The sequence below is a fragment of the Scylla paramamosain genome, unplaced genomic scaffold (assembly GCF_035594125.1).
Source record: "Scylla paramamosain isolate STU-SP2022 unplaced genomic scaffold, ASM3559412v1 Contig26, whole genome shotgun sequence".
NCBI classification, from domain to species: Eukaryota; Metazoa; Arthropoda; class Malacostraca; order Decapoda; family Portunidae; genus Scylla; species Scylla paramamosain.
The window spans coordinates 546,764-569,074 of record NW_026973691.1 but is presented as its reverse complement, the minus strand read 5'-3'; the positions used below and the strand labels follow the sequence as shown (position 1 = coordinate 569,074).

The following is a 22,311-nucleotide window of genomic DNA, read 5'->3' as shown; positions in this document are numbered from 1 at the left end:
AGAGAGAGAGAGAGAGAGAGAGAGAGAGAGAGAGAGAGAGAGAGAGAGAGAGAGAGAGAGAGAGCCCAGGTAGCATGCTTGAGTGATGTGCATCCAGAGTGGGAGGTGTGTAATAAAAATAATGAAAGAGCTGAGCAGTGTTAGGGAAGAAAGCATAAATATGATCAGGATGACACTAGATGAAACTGAAAGAGAGCTGTAATGCTATACTGAAAACAAATACTGGAGAAGAGAAGGCAGGCTGACAGACGGAAGACACAGAGAGGCAAGGTTGTGAGGATGGGAGGTGGATGAGGTGCTGAGTGAAGTGGGGGTGTGAGGCAAGCCAGAGACAACCTGCAGTACCTCCATGAGAGGAGAGTCACTGTATCTGACTTTTGTGATCCTGGAGTCTCACGCTGAGTCATAAATTCTTACCTTCCTGACTTTCACGCATTATTTCTTTGAGTTGCGTATGGGTCACGCATTCCTACCATTGGCATCACAAGTAGTAAAAACAAATACATACGTGTTATGTATAGTATGCAGTGGGTGTCTGAGTTACAAGCATTCAGAGATACAAGCAGCTTACTTGCAGAATGAAATTGTGCTCAGTGTTGTTCCCTTTGCCAACCGTAAGTTTAAGATTGGCACTATGGACCAAATTAGTTGTTTTATGGCAGCCAAGGTGGCCAGAACACAACAACATCGTCCCCGAGGAAGGAATAATCTATCCAAAAATAAATGTTCTGAGTGTTTCAAGTGATGCAGAACATCATCATCAGAACAACTTTTGAGTACATACAAATGCTCCTTATACTATTAAAAAAGAAAAGAGGGACCGTGTATGCGTCCAGTAAAGCTTGTGGGAGCAGGAGCATCAGGGTGTGGAGAGAGAGGGCTGAGGGAGTGCAAAGTTCCAGCCTTCACCACAGGCCATGTAGGAAGAGTAGTCTTGTCAGTTTTGTAAAAGATTCAGTGATTTTTTTCTCTTATTTTTCATTATTCAATATAAACTTTGAGATATTTTTCTGATGCACTTCATTGTGTTGTGCACCTGCTGTGCCTCAGTGCTAATGAGATATGGGGGAATAGTATTACTAATTAGTATAGTCTTACATTCTGGGAAAGAAAAAAAAATCCTATTTTGCAGGTTTTCATTGCATTTTATTTCTCACCATTGTAAAACAACTCAGATGATTGTTTACAATGAGGCGCTTTAATGGAATTGCACTTAACATAACATTTCAATGAATGAATCACTGTTTTATCCACTGTACCTTTTCTCCAAACACACATAAGCACAGGAATTATTTGTAAAACATCGTATTTGATGGCTCATAAGACGCATGGGCTCATAAGACGCACCCAGTTTTGCCAGACATTGAAATAAAAAAAGTAAATAAATAAATAAATAAATATTAATAAATAAATAAATAAAAATAAATAAGTAAATGAGCGGACTTAAGCTCTGAATATGAAGTGCAGTATTTCACCTGACATTTGAAGACTCTCACATGCATTTAGATCATTATTAGATCCCAATATTTTGCATCTAAAAACTTTAATATTTGCTAGTAGCCTACTTACTAATCCTCTTGTGAGGTGTAAACATGTACCTGGCATATGGCGTCGGCAGCGACTGTGAGAGACTACGGGGTTAATAAAGTTTGTTCATAAGAATGTCAAAAGATAGGTGTAATTTTAATTGTATGAAAGTGCGTCTTACCTCAAGGAGTAACGGCATCACAGTATTAAGAACGCAGTGAAGCTTGCCCGTGTCACCGGGTTAGGCGCGTAACCGACCACGTGTTTGTTTTGGTACATGCAATGCGTGTGCATGGTCACTTGGGCAAATCCTTCCTGACTGGCGTCATTCTGTGTGAATTACCGGTAAGTATGACCTAATATATATTGTTACCTTGAAAGGAAGACTTGTTTTGTGGTGTAGTATAAATCATCACTTTGTTTACATGTGCGAAGATTTCTGGGGTTTGATTTCAGAGCCTCTGTTGCCATAGTCTTACCACCAACCACTGCCTCAATGCTGAACCTTGGCCTCATAGGACGCAGGCTCATTTCATGACACTTTTTTTTTTAGGGGGGGGGAGAAAAGGTGCGTCTTATGAGCCATCAAATACGGTATAAAATGTTGCAAATAACACCTTATATTTTGTCATGTAGTATTTTAAAATAAGTAAGCGCTACATCTGGCAAGACACTTATGACAGACTTCTGATAAATGTATTATGAAAAGTGTTCAAAGTTGTGATACACATCTGTCTTAACTGTGACACATTGCATATCTCAATGAAGAATATGGGCCCACTCCCTTCTACCTCCGCCAGCAGTACGACAAGATCTGGTGTGGCGTTACATTGTGGAATATGCAATTTTTTTAATGTTACCAAAAAATTATGATGAGTTTTGAGCAAAACGAGTTGCAAGGAACCTTCCAGAACGCACATCCCTTGCAACTCCAACATTTGCTGTACTCATCTCCATGTCCAGTTCTTATACTTGAACATACAAATCTTCATGTGGATAAACTACTTGTTAATCACAACACTAGTAATGCCTCAGGAACCAAGGCAATGGAAAAGAGCTAATGTAGTGCCAATACACAAAGGGAGAAATAAAATGGAAACATTAAATTATGGATCAGTGTCACTAACAAGTATTGTAAGCAAGCTTTGTGAAATAGTAATTAAAAACAGATTGGTGCAGTATTGAGAAGATGAAAAGATTATTACAGAAAAGCAATTTGGATTCAGGAAAGGAAGATCCAGTGTCACAAATCTACTGAGCTTCTACATGAGAGTAATAGATGGAGTGCAAGAGAGGGACGGATGGGTTGATGTGGTATACCTGAATCTCAAAAAAGCATCCGATAAAGCTCCCCACAAAAGTCGTATGTGGAAGCCAGAGAATGGAGGAGGGCTAAAGGGAGCAACATTGAAATGGATGGAGGACTATTTACAAGGGAGGGAAGTGAGAGATGGGTTGATCCGGTACACCAGGATCTCTAAAAAGCATCTGATAAAGTTCCCCTTAAGAGTCTTATGTGGAAGCTAGAGAATGGAGAAGGACTAAAGGGAGCAACATTGAGATGGATGGAGGATTATTTACAAGGGAGGGAAGTGAGAACAGTAATTAGAGATGCTAATTCAAGTTAGCAGAAAGTGACAAGTGGGGTACCACAAGGGTCTTTGTTGGCCCTATTATGTTTCAGATATATGTAGATGATATGACAGGGCATCTATATAGTTATATAAATCTTTTTGCTGATGATGCAAAAATAATGAAAATAAAGAATGAAACTGACAGCAAGGAATTACAAAAGGATATGGGCAAGATACATGCATGGAGCCAAAGATGGAAACTAGAATTTAATGCCAGAAAATGCCACATGATGGAAATAGAAAAAGTAAAAAGAGACCATGGAATTACAAAATGGGAGGAGAAATAATAACAAAAAGTAATGAGGAAAAAGATTTTTGAGTAATGATTCAGGACACACTATCACCTGAAAGGCACATAATCAGAATATTTAGCTCTATATACAGCTTGTTGATAGACATTAGGGTGGTGTTTAACTATTTAGATAAAGAAATTATGAAGCAAGTTATAATAAGCATGATACATCCTAAATTGAACATGCAGCAGTAGTTTGAGCTCCACGTAGAAAAAAAGACATACGGAGACTGGAAAGAATACAGAGGATAGCAACAAAGATGGTATCAGAATTAAAAGACTTAAGCTATGAAGAAAGACTTGAAGAGATGGGATTACCAACACTACAAGGGAGAAGAGAAAGAGGAGACCTGATAACAATGTACAAATTAGTAATAGTAAACAATACAGAAAGAACAGACAGAAATGACTTGGTACCACAGATGGAGCAGGGAGAGAGACAGACAAGGAGGCATGGGAAGAAAATAAAGGAGTGTATGTTCAAGCAACGTCAAGAAATACAGCTTCCCATATAGAACTATTGAAATCTGGAATGATTGGAAGGAAAAAGTAGTTGTGGTTAACAGTGTTTAAAGACAAACCAGATAAATATGGTTATGGAGACAGGACAAAACGAGCTTTGGCTCGTGCCCTGTACAATACGGCTAGGTTAATACACACACACTGATGTACACTGTGGACTACATGCAAGAATTAAATGTAAGATACAAAGTACACTTCCTGTTGTAAACAGGGTACAATCGTGCCACTCTACAAAAACAAGGGACACATCCAGGACATTAGTAATTACAGGGGCATCACCTTACTTAGCTGCATGGGGAAGCTCTTCACCTCCATACTTAATGAAAGACTTATGATTATTCAAACACCTTATCTATCATTAATGAAACACGAGCGGGCTTTAGACATGGATATTCCACTCTGGATCATATATTTTTGTTGAAATGTGTAATTGATTATTTAACTGGAAAAAGAGAAAGCTATTTTGTTTATTTGTTGATCACAAGAAATCCTTTGATATGGTATGGCGTGAAGGTTTATGGTGTAAGCTTGTGAAGGAAAAGGTGCAAGGGAAAATTCTAAATGTAATAAAAAATATGTATGATAATATCAGATCATGTGTCATGCTTAACCAGGAGATTTCAGACACCTTTGTTTGCAATGTAGGGTTAAGACAGGGGGAAAATTTATCACCAGTGCTTTTTGCTTTTTATTTGAATGATATTGAAAGTAAATTAATTGAATATAATTGCAGTTATGTAAATTTTGCTGATGATTTCTTAAACATGTACCTTAAACTATTTGTTATTATGTATGCAGATGATACAGTTATTTTGTGTGACAGTGAGGATGGAATGAAGCAGGCACTGGTTGCTCTGAATTTATATTGTAATGAATGGAAATTGAAGCTAAATTGTAACAAAACAAAAGTAGGGAAGAGAAAATTTATCTATGAATTTGAATTTGGTGGTAAAAACAATGAAGTAGTGACAGAGTATTAGTATATTGGAGTGTTATTAAATTATAATTGGAGGTTTCACAAAGGTGAGCTGGAGCTAAAAGAGACAGCCACAGGAGCAATGTACTCATTAATAAATAAGTAAGTGTAGGAAGTTTGACTTGCCAGTGGATATACAACTCAAATTATTTACCGCCACGGTGTTACCTATATTGACTTATGCATCTGAAATTTGGGGTTACCATATGTACATGAAATTTCTAAAACAGGTTTTGGGTGTTCATAAGAATACTTGTAATGACATGGTGTATGGTGAACTGGGTGTATTTCCACTTGATATTTATATAAAGAAAAAAATGATAGGTTATTGGTCTAGGCTAATTTCAGGTAAAAATACTAAATTGTGTTATGTAATGTACCAATGTCTATTGCAGCTGGATAGGTTAGGGCTTTATACTTCTCCATGGTTAGCTTGTATAAAGAATATTTGTAATGACTGTGGAATGTTTGGTATGTGGTTGTTGCAAGATGTTCCTAATTCAAGATGGGTGAAGAAAGCTGTGGAACAGAGATTGAAAGATCAGTGGCTTGTAACTTGGCATCATAATTTTGAAACAAAATCATTAAGTAGTAATTATAGGGTGTTTAAGACAGATTTTGGCAGAGAACAATATTTAGAAAAGTTAACAAAGGGTGACAGATTATTAGTGACTAAATTTAAAACTTGTAATAATGGACTTCCTGTAAATGTTGGTAGGTATCAAGGTATCAGTAGAGAAGATAGGGTATATAACAAGTGTAATGCTGAGGTAGTAGGAGAAGAATTTCATGTTCTTTTAGAATGTACGGATGTGGAAATTGTTAGGTTACATAATATGTATATAGCAAATTATTACATAAATAGATCAACACAATTCAAATATGTTTTGTTCATGCAAAGTACAAGTTCAGGTGTGATGAAGAAATTATCTTTGTTTTTGAGGATGGTGCTACACATGTTTAGGTAAATAGTGTGCAAAACAGCCCAATAGTTTTTCTAATTTCTTAAGGAGCAATCTGCACTTGTAACATGGTGTACAGTATGTTATTAGCATCATTGCAATCGTAGTATAAGTATTGATGTATCCTTTAAGTGCTATAATGTTAGGTATTGGGATTTAGGTATTGGGGTTTTCAATAACTTTTTTAATGAGAATAGTTATTATTATTATTATTATTATTATTATTATTATTACTTCATAAGTTAACATAACATACTCAGATAAATTCATTTGGAAGATCTTGTTCTTTCATATGAAGTTTTTTTTACTTCCTAAAGATTTTACATACCCATTTTTCTATATTCCCATCACATGTCTTTCAGTAATTTAAGGTTTTGACAAAGGAACATTTGTTAAGGAGAGTTATAAGGTCAAATATAAAGATGATCATGTCTTCACTTGAGTTTTATTGCATTTCATTCCCTCAAAGGGTTTTAAATTTGTCAATCATCAATGTCAATCCTTTACAGGGATGTCTGGTGTTGCATTGTTAGAATCTGGAAGTGTGGATCCTCACTCCTTGATCAAGCAGCAGCAGTGGCAGCAGTCATTGCTGCCCAGAGGAGGAAGCATCAGGATGCATCTAAGAGTGCTCATTGGCTGCTGGAGGCGATATGTCACTGATTCAACGTAACACACAAGGCAGCCAATCACAGGAAGGTTTTGTGTTATCACCAAGAATGCCATGAGACATTGTTTACAAACTGTTATGTGCCCACAGCCACCAATCATAGTATTCCAGTCATGGCCAGCAAACCTCCTAAGAAAATAAGACCTTGGTTCACTGACACCGAGACCTTAGCCTTGGTGGAGGAGGTGTAAAATCAGGCTGCAGTGATTCTGGAAAGGCTGGACAATAGAATCACCACAGAAAAGAACAAGACTTGGGAGGAGGTGGCTGCACATGTGAACACAGTCAGCCGAGTGGGTAGCTCTGAGGAAGTTTAAGGACCTACGGAGCCACGTGAAGAGCAAGGCTGTTGCAGAACATCATCATGCTACAGGCACTAGTGAGTTCATCAGCTTTGCCTATCACACTCTTGTTAGCATAGTTGCAAACCTAGCATGGTGTGGTTGACACATCAGGGGCCTAGACAGCTATAGGGATGGAATTGCTGTGATATAACCAAACAGGTGTGAGTGCTCCTGCCAGTGAGTGAAGTTATGGCTTATGGTTCCAGGCCACACAGTAGGGAATTCTTTCACTCTTTCACCAGTCTCAACATGGCTTTTCTTACTTTTCTCATCAGATAGAGATTGTCATTGAGTAATTTAAACCCATATTTACCCACTGCAAATTATTTATAATGCTGATGGGAATTTTTAAACATCTATTTTTGGGAGGCAAGTTAGTTTAGGTTTGTTTGGTTAGGTTATGTTATTTCGTTCTGTTAGATTACATAGGTTACTTTGGTTAACTTGGTTGGATTAGGTGGTGGTGTATGACAGCTGGCTGGTGGCCACAGTGAGTGGCTGCTTATTTGTGAGGGCCAATCTACCTTTTTCTTGTACATATCAGTCTGTTTTGTATTAACTGCTTTTGTTTACTGCAAATAATTAGTTTCTGAGGGGATGGTGGGTCAGGGAGTAAAAAGTAATGGCTCATGATTTCCATAAAAACAAGAACCATATTGATTCAAAACAGGCAAAAAAATACGAGAAATAAATAGTTTCATCCACATTAGAAAACTGGTGAGAGTAAAAATTTGCCCACTAGCAGCATATTTGCTTATTATTTTATCTTGACCAAACTGTAAACTGCATATGGAATTTAGTTAACTAATGTTTTGGACACTGCTTTAAGTAATATGACCAAATTCCCTAAATGACTTTGTTGCATAATGGGAGATAAAAATTGTTTCTTTCTGCTCACCCTTTGGGACCCAAACTTCTAGAAAAAAATATTATTTTAAACATGTTCTTCACTGTTGAGGTTAAATATATGTTCTACATTGTTGAGGAAGAGTTAGGTTAGGGTAGGTTGTTAGGTTGGTTAGCTAGGCTGGACTGATGGTAGCAATGCTTAAAACCCCTCCAAAGTTTGCTGTTGTGTACATGTTGTAATTTAATGTTGGTGCTGTGTAAAATTTATCCAGATAGTTGATAACCATAACCAAGAACCTGCTAAGCACTGGATTATAGATAGCAGTGTGTACAGTAAGTACCTGTGGCAGTCAGGTCTGAGATGGTGACCACTGCAGTGATTAAAATCTTCAAGATGAGTACTTACACATTCAAGTATTACAACAGGTGGACTTAGCTCCATGCAGGTGAAGGATCTCCAGAGGACACCACCTACACTGTTGTCCTATGGATGCTGTCACTAACAGCATTTGCAGAACTGCCAGTCCCTGACAGGGAGGGAGACACATTATGTGAGTAAAGAACAAAAAAAAAATTACACTTTGGAAATTATTACCATTTTTAACTTAAAGTACAGTAGTGTAAATATCACAACAACCAAATATGGTAAAGCATCAGCTTTCATGGGGCCAGCAGGGCAACAGAACAACCACTCAGATTCCTGAGTTTAGATATCTGCACACACAAATATTAACCCAGCATAACTATGTAACAGACATAAACATGAAGAAATTGACTGCTTATATATATATATATATATATATATATATATATATATATATATATATATATATATATATATATATATATATATATATATATATATATATATATATATATATATATATATATACTCGTATTATTTTTATTTATTTATTTTTTTTTTTTTCTTCATTAACTTCTGTAACATTTGTGGTCCTAGATCTAATTTTCAATCAGTAGAATACCACCTCTCCTCTACTAAACCTCATCATCTTTTCCTCACTGAGGTAACTGACAGTAACCCAATTTCTTTTCCCTCCTACTTTCCGTCTCCATATTCAGTCCAAAGCTGAATGTTGTGTCTATGTGCGCAACGACTTATCCTGCTCTCATGCCCATGCTCTTGAATCTTCTGAGTTTTCCACCATCTGGCTACAGAGTCACTCTCTAAATTTATCTGTACTGTATACCTCTCACCTAATTCCTCTGACTATAAGAAATTTTTTGACTACTTAGCTTCCAAAGTGGAGCACATTCTGTCTCTCTTCCCTTTTGCAGAGATCTCCATTCTTGGAGACTTCAATGTTCACCACCAGCTTTGACTTTCCTCTCCCTTCACTGACCATCCTGGTGAACTAGCCTTCAACTTTGCTATCCTCCACAACCTAGAGCAATTGGTACAACACCCTACTTGTGTTCCTTACCATCTTGGAGATATGCCTAACATTCTTGACCTTTTCCTAACCTCTAATCCTTCTGCTTATGCTGTCACCCTCTCTTCTCCGTTGGAGTCCTCCAATCACAATCTCATATCTGTATCTTGTTCTATTGCTCCAGTCTCTCCTCAGGATACCCATAAGTGTAGGTGCCTCTGGCATTTTGTCTCGGCTAGTTGGGGGGACCTAAGGAGGTATTTTGTTGATTTTCCTTGGAATGACCACTGCTTCCTTGTCAGAGACCTGTGTCTGTGTGCTGATTGCATAACAGAGGTGATAGTGTCTGGTATGGAGGCGTACGTTCCTCACTGTTTTTCTTGACCTAAACCTTCCAAACCTTGGTTTAACACAGCTTGTTCTTGTGCAATACATGATAGAGAGGTGGCCCACAAAAATTACTCGAGCCTTCCATCACCAAAATTTTGTGTGCTTTATATTTCTGCTAAAAACCATGCCAAGTGTATTTTCTGACTAGCCAAAAACTTCTTCATTGATAGAAAGTGTCAGTCTTTCAAGATCTAACTCCCCTCGTGACTTCTCGCATCTAGTCAAAGATATCTCCAATAACTTTTCTTCTTTTTTACCTCCTTTATTTCAGCCAGATGGCACTACTATCACATCCATCTCTAAAGCTGAACTCTTCACCTTTGTTAAAAGCACTACTGTAGGCCTTGTTCCTTCCTCTCTTCCACCCTCTGACTACTTCATGCCTTCACTGGCATAACCCTCAGAAGGCTTATGGACCTTATACAAGTCCCTCCTATTGTTCTCTGAAACTGCACCTCTGTGCTTGCTCTTGTTTAGTCAAACTCTTTCAAATCTGTCTGTCAACATCTACCTTCCTTCTTGTTGGAAGTTTGCCTACATTCCTAAAAAGTTCCTAAAAAGGGTGACCATTCTAATCCCTCAAACTACCGTCCTATTGCTTTAATTTCCTGCCTATCTAAAGTTTTTGAATCTATCCTCAACAGGAAGATTCTTAAACATTTATCACTTCACAAACTTCTATCTGATCACCAGTATGGGTTCTGTCAAGGCTGCTATACTGGTGATACTTTGGCTTTCCTTACTGAGTCTTGGTCATCCTCTTTTAGAGATTTTGGTGAAACTTTTGTTGTTGCCTTGGACATATCGAAAGCTTTTGATAGAGTCTGGCACAAAGCTTTGATTTCCAAACTACCCTCCTATGGCTTCTATTCTTCTCTCTGTAACTTCATCTCAAGTTTCCTTTCTGACCATTCTATTGCTGCTGTGGTAGACGGTCACTGTTCTTCTAAATCTATTAGTAATGGTGTTCCTCATGGTTCTGTCCTGTCACCCACTCTCTTCCTATTATTCATCTATAATCTTCTAAACCAAACTTCTTGTCCTATCCACTCCTAAGCTGATGATACCACCCTGCACTTTTCCATGTCTCTAGACATCCAACCCTTCAGTTCACACAGGGAAGCCACAGAGCGCCTGACTTCTAATATCTCCAAAATTTCTGATTGGGGCAGAACAAACTTGGTATTGTTCAGTACCTCAAAAACTTAATTCCTCCATCTATCAATTTAAAACAACCTTCCAGACAACTATCCCCTCTTCTTCAGTGACACTCAACTGTCCCTCTCTTCTACACTGAACATCCTGTCTTTTAGTTACAATCTAAACTGAAAACTTCACATCTCATCTCTAGCTAAAACAGCTATGAAGTTGGGTGTTCTGAGACATCACTAGTTTTCTCACCCTTCCAGCTGCTAACTCTGTACTGGGGCCTTATCCATCCATGTATGGAGTATGCTTCACATGACTAGGGTGGTTCCACTCATACTGCTCTTCTAGACAGGGTGGAATCAAAAGCTTTTCATCTCATCAACTCCTCTCCTCTAACTGACTGTTTTCAGCCTCTTTTCTCATTGCCACAGTGTTACATCTCTAGCTGTCTTCTACCACCATTTTCATGCTAACTGCTTTTCTGATCTTGTCAACTGCATGCCTTCCCCTCCTCCCACGGCCTCACTGCACATAACTTTCTTCTTTCTCTCTCTCCTATTCTGTCCATCTCTCTAATGCAGGAGTTAACCAGTATTCTCAATCATTCATCACTTTCTTTGGTAAAATCTGGAACTCCCTGCCTGCTTCTGTATTTCCACCTTCCTGTGACTTGAATTCCTTCAAGAGGGAGGTTTTAACATGCTTGTGCTTCAAGTTTTTGACTACTACTTCAGACCTTGTTCAGGGATTGGCATCTGAGTTTGTTTTTGTTTTTTTTGGCATCTCAGTTTGTTTGTTTTTGTTTTTTTTTTATCATTTTTTTTCCGTGGTGTCCCTCCTACATAAAAAAAAAAAAAAAGCCCTCCCTGTATTTCTTTTTTTCCCTCTTTCCAGGAGAGTCTGGCCCTCTGTGAGGACCATAGCCATCCACCCACCAGCAGTGGTGTTACAGTCATCCAGCCCTCATCTGCTGGTGTTGCTGGGGCCTCTGGATTCATTGTTGCTGTGGGTGCATTATGTGAAGTTTTAGCAGTGGGCATTAGTTTCTGAACTCATGCATCTTACAGATGACATCACCCAGTGGTGAATAACTGTTGCCACTCATTCATGTTAACATGTATTCAGTTTTGTTCTCCTGTACATACCTATGAACATTGTATGTACATTTAGCATATGAGCCATATTTTTCAATGGTCTGTATTACAGTTGATTAATATGATAATTAAATGCCTTATTTGTGCAGTACATTATTAGTGGACAATTTGTTTAACCCTCATTTGTATGCTGTTACTTCAGCTGCCCAGCAAAACTGCAGCAGAAGGCTACTTTGGCTTATTTTTTGAGGAATACATCTCTCAGGTATTTAAAATACTGATTCCAAAAGTGTGTCTTGACACCACCTTGGGTATAGTGGAAAGGTCCAAGGAGCAAATGAGGAAAAAGGACACAGCAGGATAGCAAGACATGTAACTTGACACACCGTCAATCATCACCGTCTGCTATGTGTAGTGCTACTTCATTTCAAATACTAAAAGATGAAGCAAAACCTGCCATTTAGTACTGCTAATTAACAGCTTCTATAAATATTTCCTGTGTTTTTATGTATTGGAGGAAGAGACACTGAATAGTGGGTAAAATAGTAATTCAGTCTTTGAAACGTGTGAAATGTGGTAAACATGATCCCGTAGGAGTGCCTCAATGTAATTCAGTCTTTGAAACGTGTGAAATGTGGCAAACATGATCCCGTAGGAGTGCCTCAATGTAATTCAGTCTTTGAGACGTGTGAAATGTGGCAAACATGATCCTGTAGCAGTGCCTCAATGTAAACACAGTTTTCAAGTGGTTTGGTGGCAAGGCTGGCTCTCTCAACAATCCCCAAGGCCATCACTGCTGCACACCTGTATCTTCCCAGCAGAAAGATATCTGAGTGTTATATGTTCACCTTCATTTCAGAGGTAAGTGGGTTGCTCCTTTCTGTGTCACTCTATAAGGCTTCTCTTACTAGATCGGTGACAGAGAGAATACCTGCATGATCTACACGGTATCTTTTGATGAGTTCTGTGTCATAAATTCATACAATATATCCTATCTGGGTAAATAATTCCTAAGCTGGGGTGGTTGTGGGTGGCCATCTTGGTAGCAGGAGCATCTGTCATAAGCTGCTAAGACAGGGTGGACTCAGTCTTACCATCCCATGTGGATTTAAGACAAGAATGCTCCATTCTGTCCTAGCTATGACATATTTCATAACTAAGACTTGCTAGGACTGCTTCATAACTCCTAGAATAGAATACAAGAAGAGGTGTAAGGCAAGGACTGTACACATGACTTTTTTTTTTTAAGGCTCACTGGCCAAGGGAAACAAGAGGAAAAAAGATCCCACTGAGGGGTCAGTCCTGAAAGAGATGTCAAGAGAATCATTGAAATTTGAAGGATAGGTGTCTTAAAACCTCCTGCTTGAAAGAGCTGAAGTCACAGAAAGGAGGAAATACAGAAGCAAGCAGGAAGTTCTAGAGTTTACCAGAAAAGCGAATGAATGATTGAGAATACTGGTTAACTCTTGCATTAGAGAGATGGACAGAATAGGGATGAAAGAAAGAAGTAAGTCTTGTGCTGCAAGGTTGCAGGAGGAGGGGCAAGAGGAGGGGAGGCATGCAGTTCGCAAGATTAGAAGAGCAGTTAGCATGAAAACAGCAGTAAAAGATAGCAAGAGATGCAACATTGTGGTGATGAAAAAGAGGCTGAAGACAGTCAGTAAGAGAAAAATTGATAACACAAAAAACTTTTGATTCCACCCTGTCTAAAATAGTGGTATGAGTGGAACCCCCCCCCCCCAGTAATGTGAAGCATACTACATACATTGACGGATAAAGGCCCAGTACAGAGTTAGCAGCTGGGGGGTGAGAAAAACTGGCAGAGATGTCTCAGAATGGCTAGATTCATAGAAGCTGTCCTAGCTAGAGATGAGATGTGAAGTTTCCAGTTTAGATTATAAGTAAAGGACAGACCGAGGATGTTCAGTGTAGAAGGGGGGGACAGTTGAGTGTCACTGAAGAAGAGGAGATAGTTGTCTGGAAGGCTGTGTTGAGTTGACAGTTGGAGGAATTAAGTTTTTGAGGCATTGAACAATACCAAGTTTGCTCTGCCCCAATCAGAAAAATTTTTGAAAAATCAGAAGTCAGATAGTCTCTAGCTTCCCAGTGTGAAGTGTTTACTTCCTGAAGGGTTGGATGTCTATGAAAAGATGTCCAAAAGTGCAGGGTGGTATCATCAGCTTAGGAGTGGAGAGGACAAGAAGTTTGATTTAGATCATTGATGGATAATAGGAAAAGAGTGGGTGACAGGACAGAACCCTGAGGAACACCTCTGTTAATAGATTTAGAACAACAGTGACCCTCTACCAAAGGAGCAATAGAACAGTCAGAAAAGAAACTTGGGATGAAGTTACAGAGGATAGAAGCTGTAGGAAGGTAGTTTGGAAATCAAAGCTTTGTGCCAGACTTGATCAAAAGCTTTTGATATGTCTAAGGCAACAGCAAAAGTTTCACCAAAATTCTTTAAAGAGTATGACCAAGATTCAGTAAGGAAAGGGAGAAGATCACCAGCAGAGCAGCCTTGATGGAACCCATACTGGTGATCAGATAGAAGGTTGTGAAGTGATAGATGTTTAAGAATCTTCCTGTTGAGGATAGATTAAAAAACTTTAAATAGGCAGGAAATTAAAGCAATAGAATGGTAGTTTGCAGGATTAGAATGGTCACTCTTTTTAGGGAACAGGCTGAATGTAGGTAAACTTCCAGCAAGAAGAAAAGGTAGATGTTGACAGACAGAGCTGAAAGACTTTGACTAGGCAAGGTGCAAACATGGAGGTACAGTTTTGAAGAACAAAAGTAAAGACCCCATCAGGTCCATAAGCCTACCGAGGGTTTAGGCCAGTGAGGGCATGGAAAATATCACTGCGAAGGATTTTAATAAGTAGCATGAAGTAATCAGAAGGTTGAAGAGAGGGAGGAACAAGGCCTGAATCATCCAAGGTAGAGTTTTTAGCAAAGATTTGAGCAAATGGTCAGCTTTAGAAATAGATGAGATGGCAGTGATGCCATCAGGTTGAAATGAAGGAGGGAAAGATGAAGAAGCAAAGTTATTAGAGAAGTTTTTTGGCTAGATGCAAGAAGTCATGAAGGGAGTTAGATCTTTAAAGATTTTGATTTTTGAAGAACAGAGTTGGTATGGTTCAGGGCAGAAATATAAAGTGCATGAGATTCTGGTGATGGAAGGCTCAAGTACCTTTTGTGAGCCACCTCTCTATCATGTATAGCACAAGAACAAGCTGTGTTAAACCAAGGTTTGGAAGGTTTAGGTCAAGAAAAAGAGTGAGGAATGTTCGCCTCCATGCCAGACACTATCACCTCTGTTATGTGCTCAGCACACAGGGATGGTAATAGCTCCTCAGCTCCCTCTGATTAGCAGAGGCAAAATGCCAGAGCCACTTTCACTTAGGGGGATCCTAAGGAGGGAGTGGAGTGACAGGACAAGATACAGATATGAGATTGTGATCAGAGGAGCCCAATGGAGAAAATAAGGTGACAGCATAAGGATTAGAGGTCAAGAATGTTGGGCGTATCTCCAAGATGGTCAGGAATACAAGAAGGGTGTTGCACCGACTGCTCTTGGTCATGGAGGATATCAAAGTTAATTAAAGGCCAGTTTGCCAGGATGGTCAGTGAAGGGAGAGGAAAGCCAAAGCTGGTGGTGAACACTGAAGACTCCGAGAATGGAGGTCTCTGCAAAAGGGAAGAGAGTCAGAAAGTGCTCTACTTTGGAAGTTAACCAACCAACAACACAATGGGACAAAACTCCAGCCTCAGCAGCATCTTGCACCACCACAACACAACACTCACTGAGAATCACTTATTACTTGTATGAGGCAAGTGTGGACACAACAACAGCAACTTGTGTAAGCAAGCTTGACAAGAACACCATAGTGCACCTCCCTGCATGAAGCTGAGGGGTGTATGCACGGCTGGAAGCCTCAACCTTCATCACCCAGCAGCTGCCACCTCTGTGAACCACCAACAGCCTGATGCAGAACTCAGGACACCAGTTCACACACTCAGCCACAGATCAAAGCAATAAGCCAACTGTGGCTCTGTATTCTCAAACACTTTGGTGTTGTATCTTAATAACACTTAACTGGATGAAGTAGAAGTTATTGGATTTTCATGATTCTAATGATACTTTAAAAAAGGATTTTCCACTAGTGAGAAAAATATCCAGGGGGAACCTGACTAATCATTTCTGTAAACCTTGGAGATTGTTGCAGTGAAAGCCCACAGTGTTTAAGAGTAATGTTACCAAGCAGGGAAGCCTCAAGTCCAAGCAACAATCAGGTCCTGAAGAATACAGCCTCAGTGTTGTGGTCAGCAGTGGCAGAGGAGTGAGGGTGGTGATGGGAGGCTTCTACCACTACTGGAAGTGTCAAAGAGCTGTCTTGCTGGCATCCTGAACAATCTTCTCCAGCTCCAGGTCAGCCATCAGCTGCTCCAGAGGCTCCACTCCTGCTGTAGGGGGGAAGCAATAATGTAGGTTACCTGGCAGGGGACTATCATGTGACACTGCTTCACTAAGTCTGTAATAATAGTTTTGCCAGCTGAGGAAACAAGAACATGGTAACATGGCCACTGACCGACGCTGTCACTGGTCAGTGCATTGCCTGTCTTGTTTTGAAAAGTGTAGCTAAACTTACATATTTCTACTGAAGCCCTTACTTGACTATAATGTTTCTGAATATACAACTTACAATAATCATGTATTCTACATTATCTAATAGTTTTTGGTAGAAATAAAGCAACTTTTGCTGGGGATTCTAACCTGAACAGCACTGAATGCTTAAATCTAATGCACCTCCTGCCAAGTCAATGGAGTGTAAAATATTTATGTATTTTAATCCTTTTTTTGCATATGGTGGTGGGAGAGCTCCACTGCTCCTGTGGGGGGATGCATGCCATCACACTGCAGCAGCATTTCAGCCAGCCTGTCCTGGCCACACAATGACTACACAGGTCAGTAAACAGGCCAGACAGTGGTGGCTTCAATAAGTGTTTGGGAATAATACAGTTATCATTTTGTCAAGTTTTAACCTTGCCACAGTCAGTGTGCTTGGGTGGTGCAGAGCAACAGTTTCTTAGTGGCTGCAGCATAAGTGACACGTTCCATAGCGATATTGTATGGGAGTGTCATATTGCACATTTAGTAAACATAGGAGATAAGCTGTAGTCACCAAGTGTTTCCACATCCCTGCCACTACTTAGTGAACTACCCACAGCAAACCCATGACCACAGAGAGAGGGGTGACACAGTAGCAGCACTGAGTGGTGACAAGACCCATACTTGCCAGTCTGATATCACACACTGTGCCAAGGGCAGTACATAACAGGCTGAGTGACACACTACGTGGCACTGCCTGTACTGCCAGGTGACAGCTGGTCTGGATGACGGTGCAACACAGGGACCAGCGCCAGTCCACTTCCCACTGCATTATGAGTATTATTGTTATTTTTCATGTTTTAGAATTCATATATGATCTTTATGCAAATGGAGAGAAGAAGAGAGAAAAAACTACTTAACACAGGCAAAATCACAAGGGTAGGAGTTGCAATCAAAACAATACAGGAATACAAATGGCAAGTGCCAAAATAATGTTTGGTGCTTCATGACAGAATTGTAAAAGTTTGCTCAGTGGCAGCCTGGTGACTGTTGAGAGCAGTGTCATGCATCCAGCAACTCACTCAAAGTTGAGGCCATCCACCAGAACCACTGACCAACACTCATCTCTCAATTAAAGATAAAGCATTTTGAAAAGCATCATCTCATTTCTTTCCAATAATTTAAACAGATGTGCACTGGTATGGATTACATTATCTTTGCAATGGATGGCAGAAAAGAATTAACTGAAGGGCACACTGGAGTACTGTGACTTTACACAAGACAGACTGCAGTGGAGGGAACAGCAAGGATTACAGGTGTTAGGAGATGTGTGCAGAAGTGGCTGACAAAGTGTTGGGGAGGGGACACTAACACAAGAAGAGGCCAGAGTGAGGGCACAAGGCATCAGGATGCATACTAAATGTTATGAAACATTGAGAGGATGCCCATCCTCAAATAACAGCAGGAGGACTGTGAGAACAAAACACCCACACACACGTGTCTACCAGAGTGGCCCACCGCTGCCTACACAACATCCCTCCCTCACTTTCACAGATGCCATTCTCCCAAAAAATCCCTCACTACCTGTACACATCAAAAGCTTTGGTACACCTGCCAGGAAATAACTACAATGGGTATGACAAGCTGGCAACAAGTGTCTTGGACCACTGTGTCTGTGTCCTGTAGTCATGGCAAACATGTGTGCCATGGACAAGGAATGATTCCTTTAGTTAATTATGGTGTAGGAAATTCAGTGTTTTCAACTAGAAATGAAAAAAAAAAAAATCAAAACAATCATTTAGAGTTTTTTGCATGACTTGTTCCTTGGGCCATTTGAAATGTGCATTGTCACACACACCAAAAAATCACAACTGCCTGCTGGACTCATAAGAGCACTGGCCACCCCATTCCCCTGATCTTTAACCGATCACTGAGAGGCACAGGCAGAGGAGGGCAGCCTGGACACTACAAAACTTCAGACAGGTATCAGGGAGGAATGAAATGATTCAAAGCCACAGACACTCATGGAACTTGCTGATCTGTCTCCTTCATGTCTTGGGAAAGGTGCAAGAAGGAAGAAGCCAGTCCGTTCCTAGTTTCTCTGTAAGTAATATAATGGTTTTGTTCTCTTCATCTGAATTGTTTTCATTCACCTGTGGTCTTGCAGTTAACAATATCTTGCAATTACTGTCCACCAATCAGGGAGTGAGAGCATCAGTCACCACTAGTGTTACCATGCTTGTGGCTATCATGCTGTGAATTTTGAAGCATGCATGAACATACAGTAAGAAGAGAAGACCAGGATCTGATTGAAAGAGCTTGAAAAAAAGACAGTCAAGGGAAGAAGATGGAGGGAAAGACAGTGAAATGGAGGTATGGAAACGTGGCAGAGCTACAAAGGACGGGAGGCACTGAGGAAGATGCAAGGGACAGAAACTTGTACATGGTGCCAAGCCCTAACTGTAAGGAAATGGCCAAAAAAGAAGGTCTTGCAGCTGACAATATTTTGTACATACTGTAGACCAACCAGTGTGTGAGAGCATCTATCAATTTCTTAATACTATTTGTGAATTTGAACCACACATGAACATACAGTATATCCCACCTGTACATGCATCCCAATATCCATCCATCCATCCACACTGTACAGGCTGTCCCATACACTAACCTTGCTTGATGGAGGGGTGGTTGCACTCCTCTTCAGAAAACTTCAGTGTATGTTGTCGCCTGGCTGCTCTCTCCATATTCAGCACTGGGGAAGGCATCACACGGCTCACTACAAACACCTCGCCTTCACACCAGCATCAGTAGGGCACATCACATAATTTCTGCTAAGCTTAATTAATTCGGTGATGTTTCATGTAGAGATTGGAAAGAATACAAAGAACAGCCACTAAGATAGTGCCAGAACTGGATGACTTGACACATGATGATAAAGATGAAAAGAAACTTGGACAGAAGAGAGCTGCCTAAATAACATACATCTTTCCACAAAGGAGTAGAGACATATGGAATGGAGAAATGTGTGAAAACCCCTGCAGCTTTAGGGTTAGTCAACCAACCTGAGGAACCAGACAGAAATGCCCTTTTGTTATGGACAAGAGATGAATCTCAATATTAGAGAGAGAGAGAGAGAGAGAGAGAGAGAGAGAGAGAGAGAGAGAGAGAGAGAGAGAGAGAGAGAGAGAGAGAGAGAGAGAGAGAGAGAGAGAGAGAGAGAGAGAGAGAATAATGCAAACATATCTTTCCATGTAAATATATAAAGATATAGAATGGATTACAGGAGGAAGCAGTGAAAGGCAAAAGTGTACATCAATGAATAAAAAGGCTGGAAAGATACAAACACAGAAGCAGATTACAAACTTAGTGGCCATGGAACTTTTACTAATGAACAATTTGGCGAGTCTGTCTGTCAGTGACCTCACTATCACTAACTCATACACCTGCTGCTGTCAGTGGAGGACAGTGGAGGGGTGGGGGAAGGTACTGCTTCTTCACAGGGTGAGCATAGCTATAATCCGGGTCGCCGTGGGAGGGACGGTGACCCTGCCTGGCCTGCAGTTCCTGTCCCCGTGACCTGCGGTGGGATGACGCACTTCTGGCCTCGTCCAAACTTTCCTCGTGACTGGTAGTTGACTCTGTAATGGAGTGACTGCCACCCACCATGTCAGCCACAGTCTGGTAGTCCCCGTCTGGTGGGCAGGGTGGTAGTTAGTCAGCTTGGGGTGCAAACATATGGGTAAATAAGGGAACATATGTATGGATGGATGGATTTCTTTTAACCCTTTCACTGTGATAACCTTACCTAACCTAACCTATAATTGAACAATGCTAATTCATATGGTTTATCTTTGTTTATTAACCCCAACCTTAAATGTAAAAGCTGAAACAACAAAAATGCAGAAAAAAAAGAGGAAACAAATTTCCTTAATATTTATGTAAGCACAGCGACGGGTCGTGCCGAGGTGAAAAGATCACGTAAATTCAATGAACCCTTTCCCTGCTGTCTGTCAAATCTTTCCTCAGTCACTCAGCACTCTGGCATGTCTGTTGCTGATCTACCCCAAACACTACACTACACGACACCAAAAATTGCAAAATCTATTCTTTTTCATGCTCTTCTTTTTTGCACATGATTATAAAGATTTCATACATACTTCTTAGTGCTGCAAATTGTTGCTTAATGCAGTGAAAGGGCTTAATTTATTATATTTTAAGTCACATTAAACTAATTAATGTAAAACAACTTATGCAAACCAAGAGCCACCAGTGCCAATGCCAGTTTATTGGTCCTGATGACTAACCTTGTCTTTTTCTTCCATCATTACTCATTAAGACTTTATTCCCTTATAAGAACATAAGAGCACAAAAACAACAAAAGCTGCAAGAAGCCATCAGCCCTACATAGGGCAGTCAGTCCCTGAACATGCCTACCTATTTTGATCAATCACCCTGGTTCATAAATTTGTGTAATCTTTTGAAACTCACTATTTACTTGGCATTAACAACCTCATTATCATTCAATTACCACTCAATTTGAAAACAATCTTAATCCTCATGGTTTTTAAATCTAGCCATATTCCTGCTGCTTTGTCTCTCCTGTCCATCCCATATACATGCCAGCCTAACACCTGCCTCAAACAATGGTACACTCAGACCAGGCTAAGAAGTGAACTGTCTCTTCCCCTTGTACTTTTCTCAATCTCCAAGTGTTAACTCCACACTAACTGGCACAAAACAGTAAGTGCTTTAGTCTATCTACTTTTCAATCTTAGGCACCTAATATAACAGTGTTTTATCTCCTTAGTTTAGGAGGAGTTCACAAGTGCACTATTGGTTTTGTAAGCTTGTCAGGAGCAAGTATTTTCACTTTATTTTCCAAGTATATGACCTGATGTGCTATGCCTAAGTTCCTGGGGTGTAGCAGAGTGGTCTACGAGATGACTGCTAACCACCAGGAGGTGACAGAACTAAGAGTATGAATGATGCGTGTATGAGAGTGTAGTGCTTTGCCTGGGCCACCCTATGAGGGATTGCCTGTCTGGTATATAGAGGGAGACAGGTACATTTTGCAGGTCTCCATTTGTGTTGGAGATAATCCCTGCACTGTTCTGAAATATTTGAGCTTCCCCTGACCATGACTGACCTGGCTTGAAGAGGGCAGGGACTCGCAGGGCTCGGTTGTTGCCCAGGGTAGCACAGAAAGACACCAGGTCAGGCTCAGCAGGTGTGTCAGATTCAGTGGTGACCTCACTACTTGTCACCACACCTGCAGGGAGAAAGGAGCAGATGTATGGTGGTGATGGCTGTCTGTCCTCTATATAGTGAAAAGTGGCACAGTATAAAAAGATGGGTTACAATTTATGAACGAGTGAATTGACTAATTGCTTTCAAGGCACCACAGTAAGGGTCATATGTCATCAAACATTAAAATATTAAGAAAATATTTGAAGATAATTGTTGAATGTTCAGAAATATTTATACATCAAAACTTCTGCACTGCATTGAACTGTAATCTGTAATTTTTTTCCTTTTCAATGCATTTCTCAAGATTCATGATTTTCCTTTTTTATAATTCTTAGGTGTAAATTTTGCAGTCATAAATCACAAGAAATCACATGAAATGACAAATAATTTTACATTATCTCTCTCTCTCTCTCTCTCTCTCTCTCTCTCTCTCTCTCTCTCTCTCTCTCTCTCTCTCTCTCTCTCTCTCTCTCTCTCTCTCTCTCTCTCTCTCTCTCTCTTACTGTTCCCTAAGGGGTCCTCCTCCCACACTCCCAGCATCACCTTTAGTCAATGAATAAACATGAGTGCACTTTTGCTTAACACTCCATCACAGCACTCCATTACCATGCCATCACTCCCTGCCACAGCATCACCCCTCCCCCCCCAC

General features: G+C 40.2%; 1 protein-coding gene and 1 long non-coding RNA gene across 3 annotated transcripts in view; one reads left to right on the top strand and one right to left on the bottom strand.

Annotated features, from left to right (window-relative positions):
- The first annotated feature begins 1,753 nt into the window (after positions 1-1,753).
- LOC135097592 (uncharacterized) lies at positions 1,754-16,065 on the top strand. The gene is made up of 3 exons (XR_010265869.1): positions 1,754-1,872; positions 6,423-8,327; positions 11,604-16,065. It is a non-coding gene; the product is annotated as an uncharacterized LOC135097592 (long non-coding RNA).
- LOC135097591 (uncharacterized) overlaps positions 6,342-22,311 on the bottom strand; it is a 36,256-nt gene continuing 20,286 nt past the window's right edge. The window contains exons 6-9 of one of the 2 annotated variants that reach the window (XM_063999519.1): positions 21,562-21,684; positions 19,084-20,107; positions 16,065-16,270; positions 6,342-8,303 (exon numbers count right to left, since the gene is read on the bottom strand). In XM_063999519.1, the coding sequence (XP_063855589.1) occupies positions 19,851-20,107; positions 21,562-21,684 (380 nt within the window). In that variant the 3' untranslated portion in view covers positions 6,342-8,303; positions 16,065-16,270; positions 19,084-19,850. The remainder of the gene's footprint in view (positions 8,304-16,064; positions 16,271-19,083; positions 20,108-21,561; positions 21,685-22,311) is intronic. The other variant, XM_063999520.1, reaches the window with a different exon arrangement.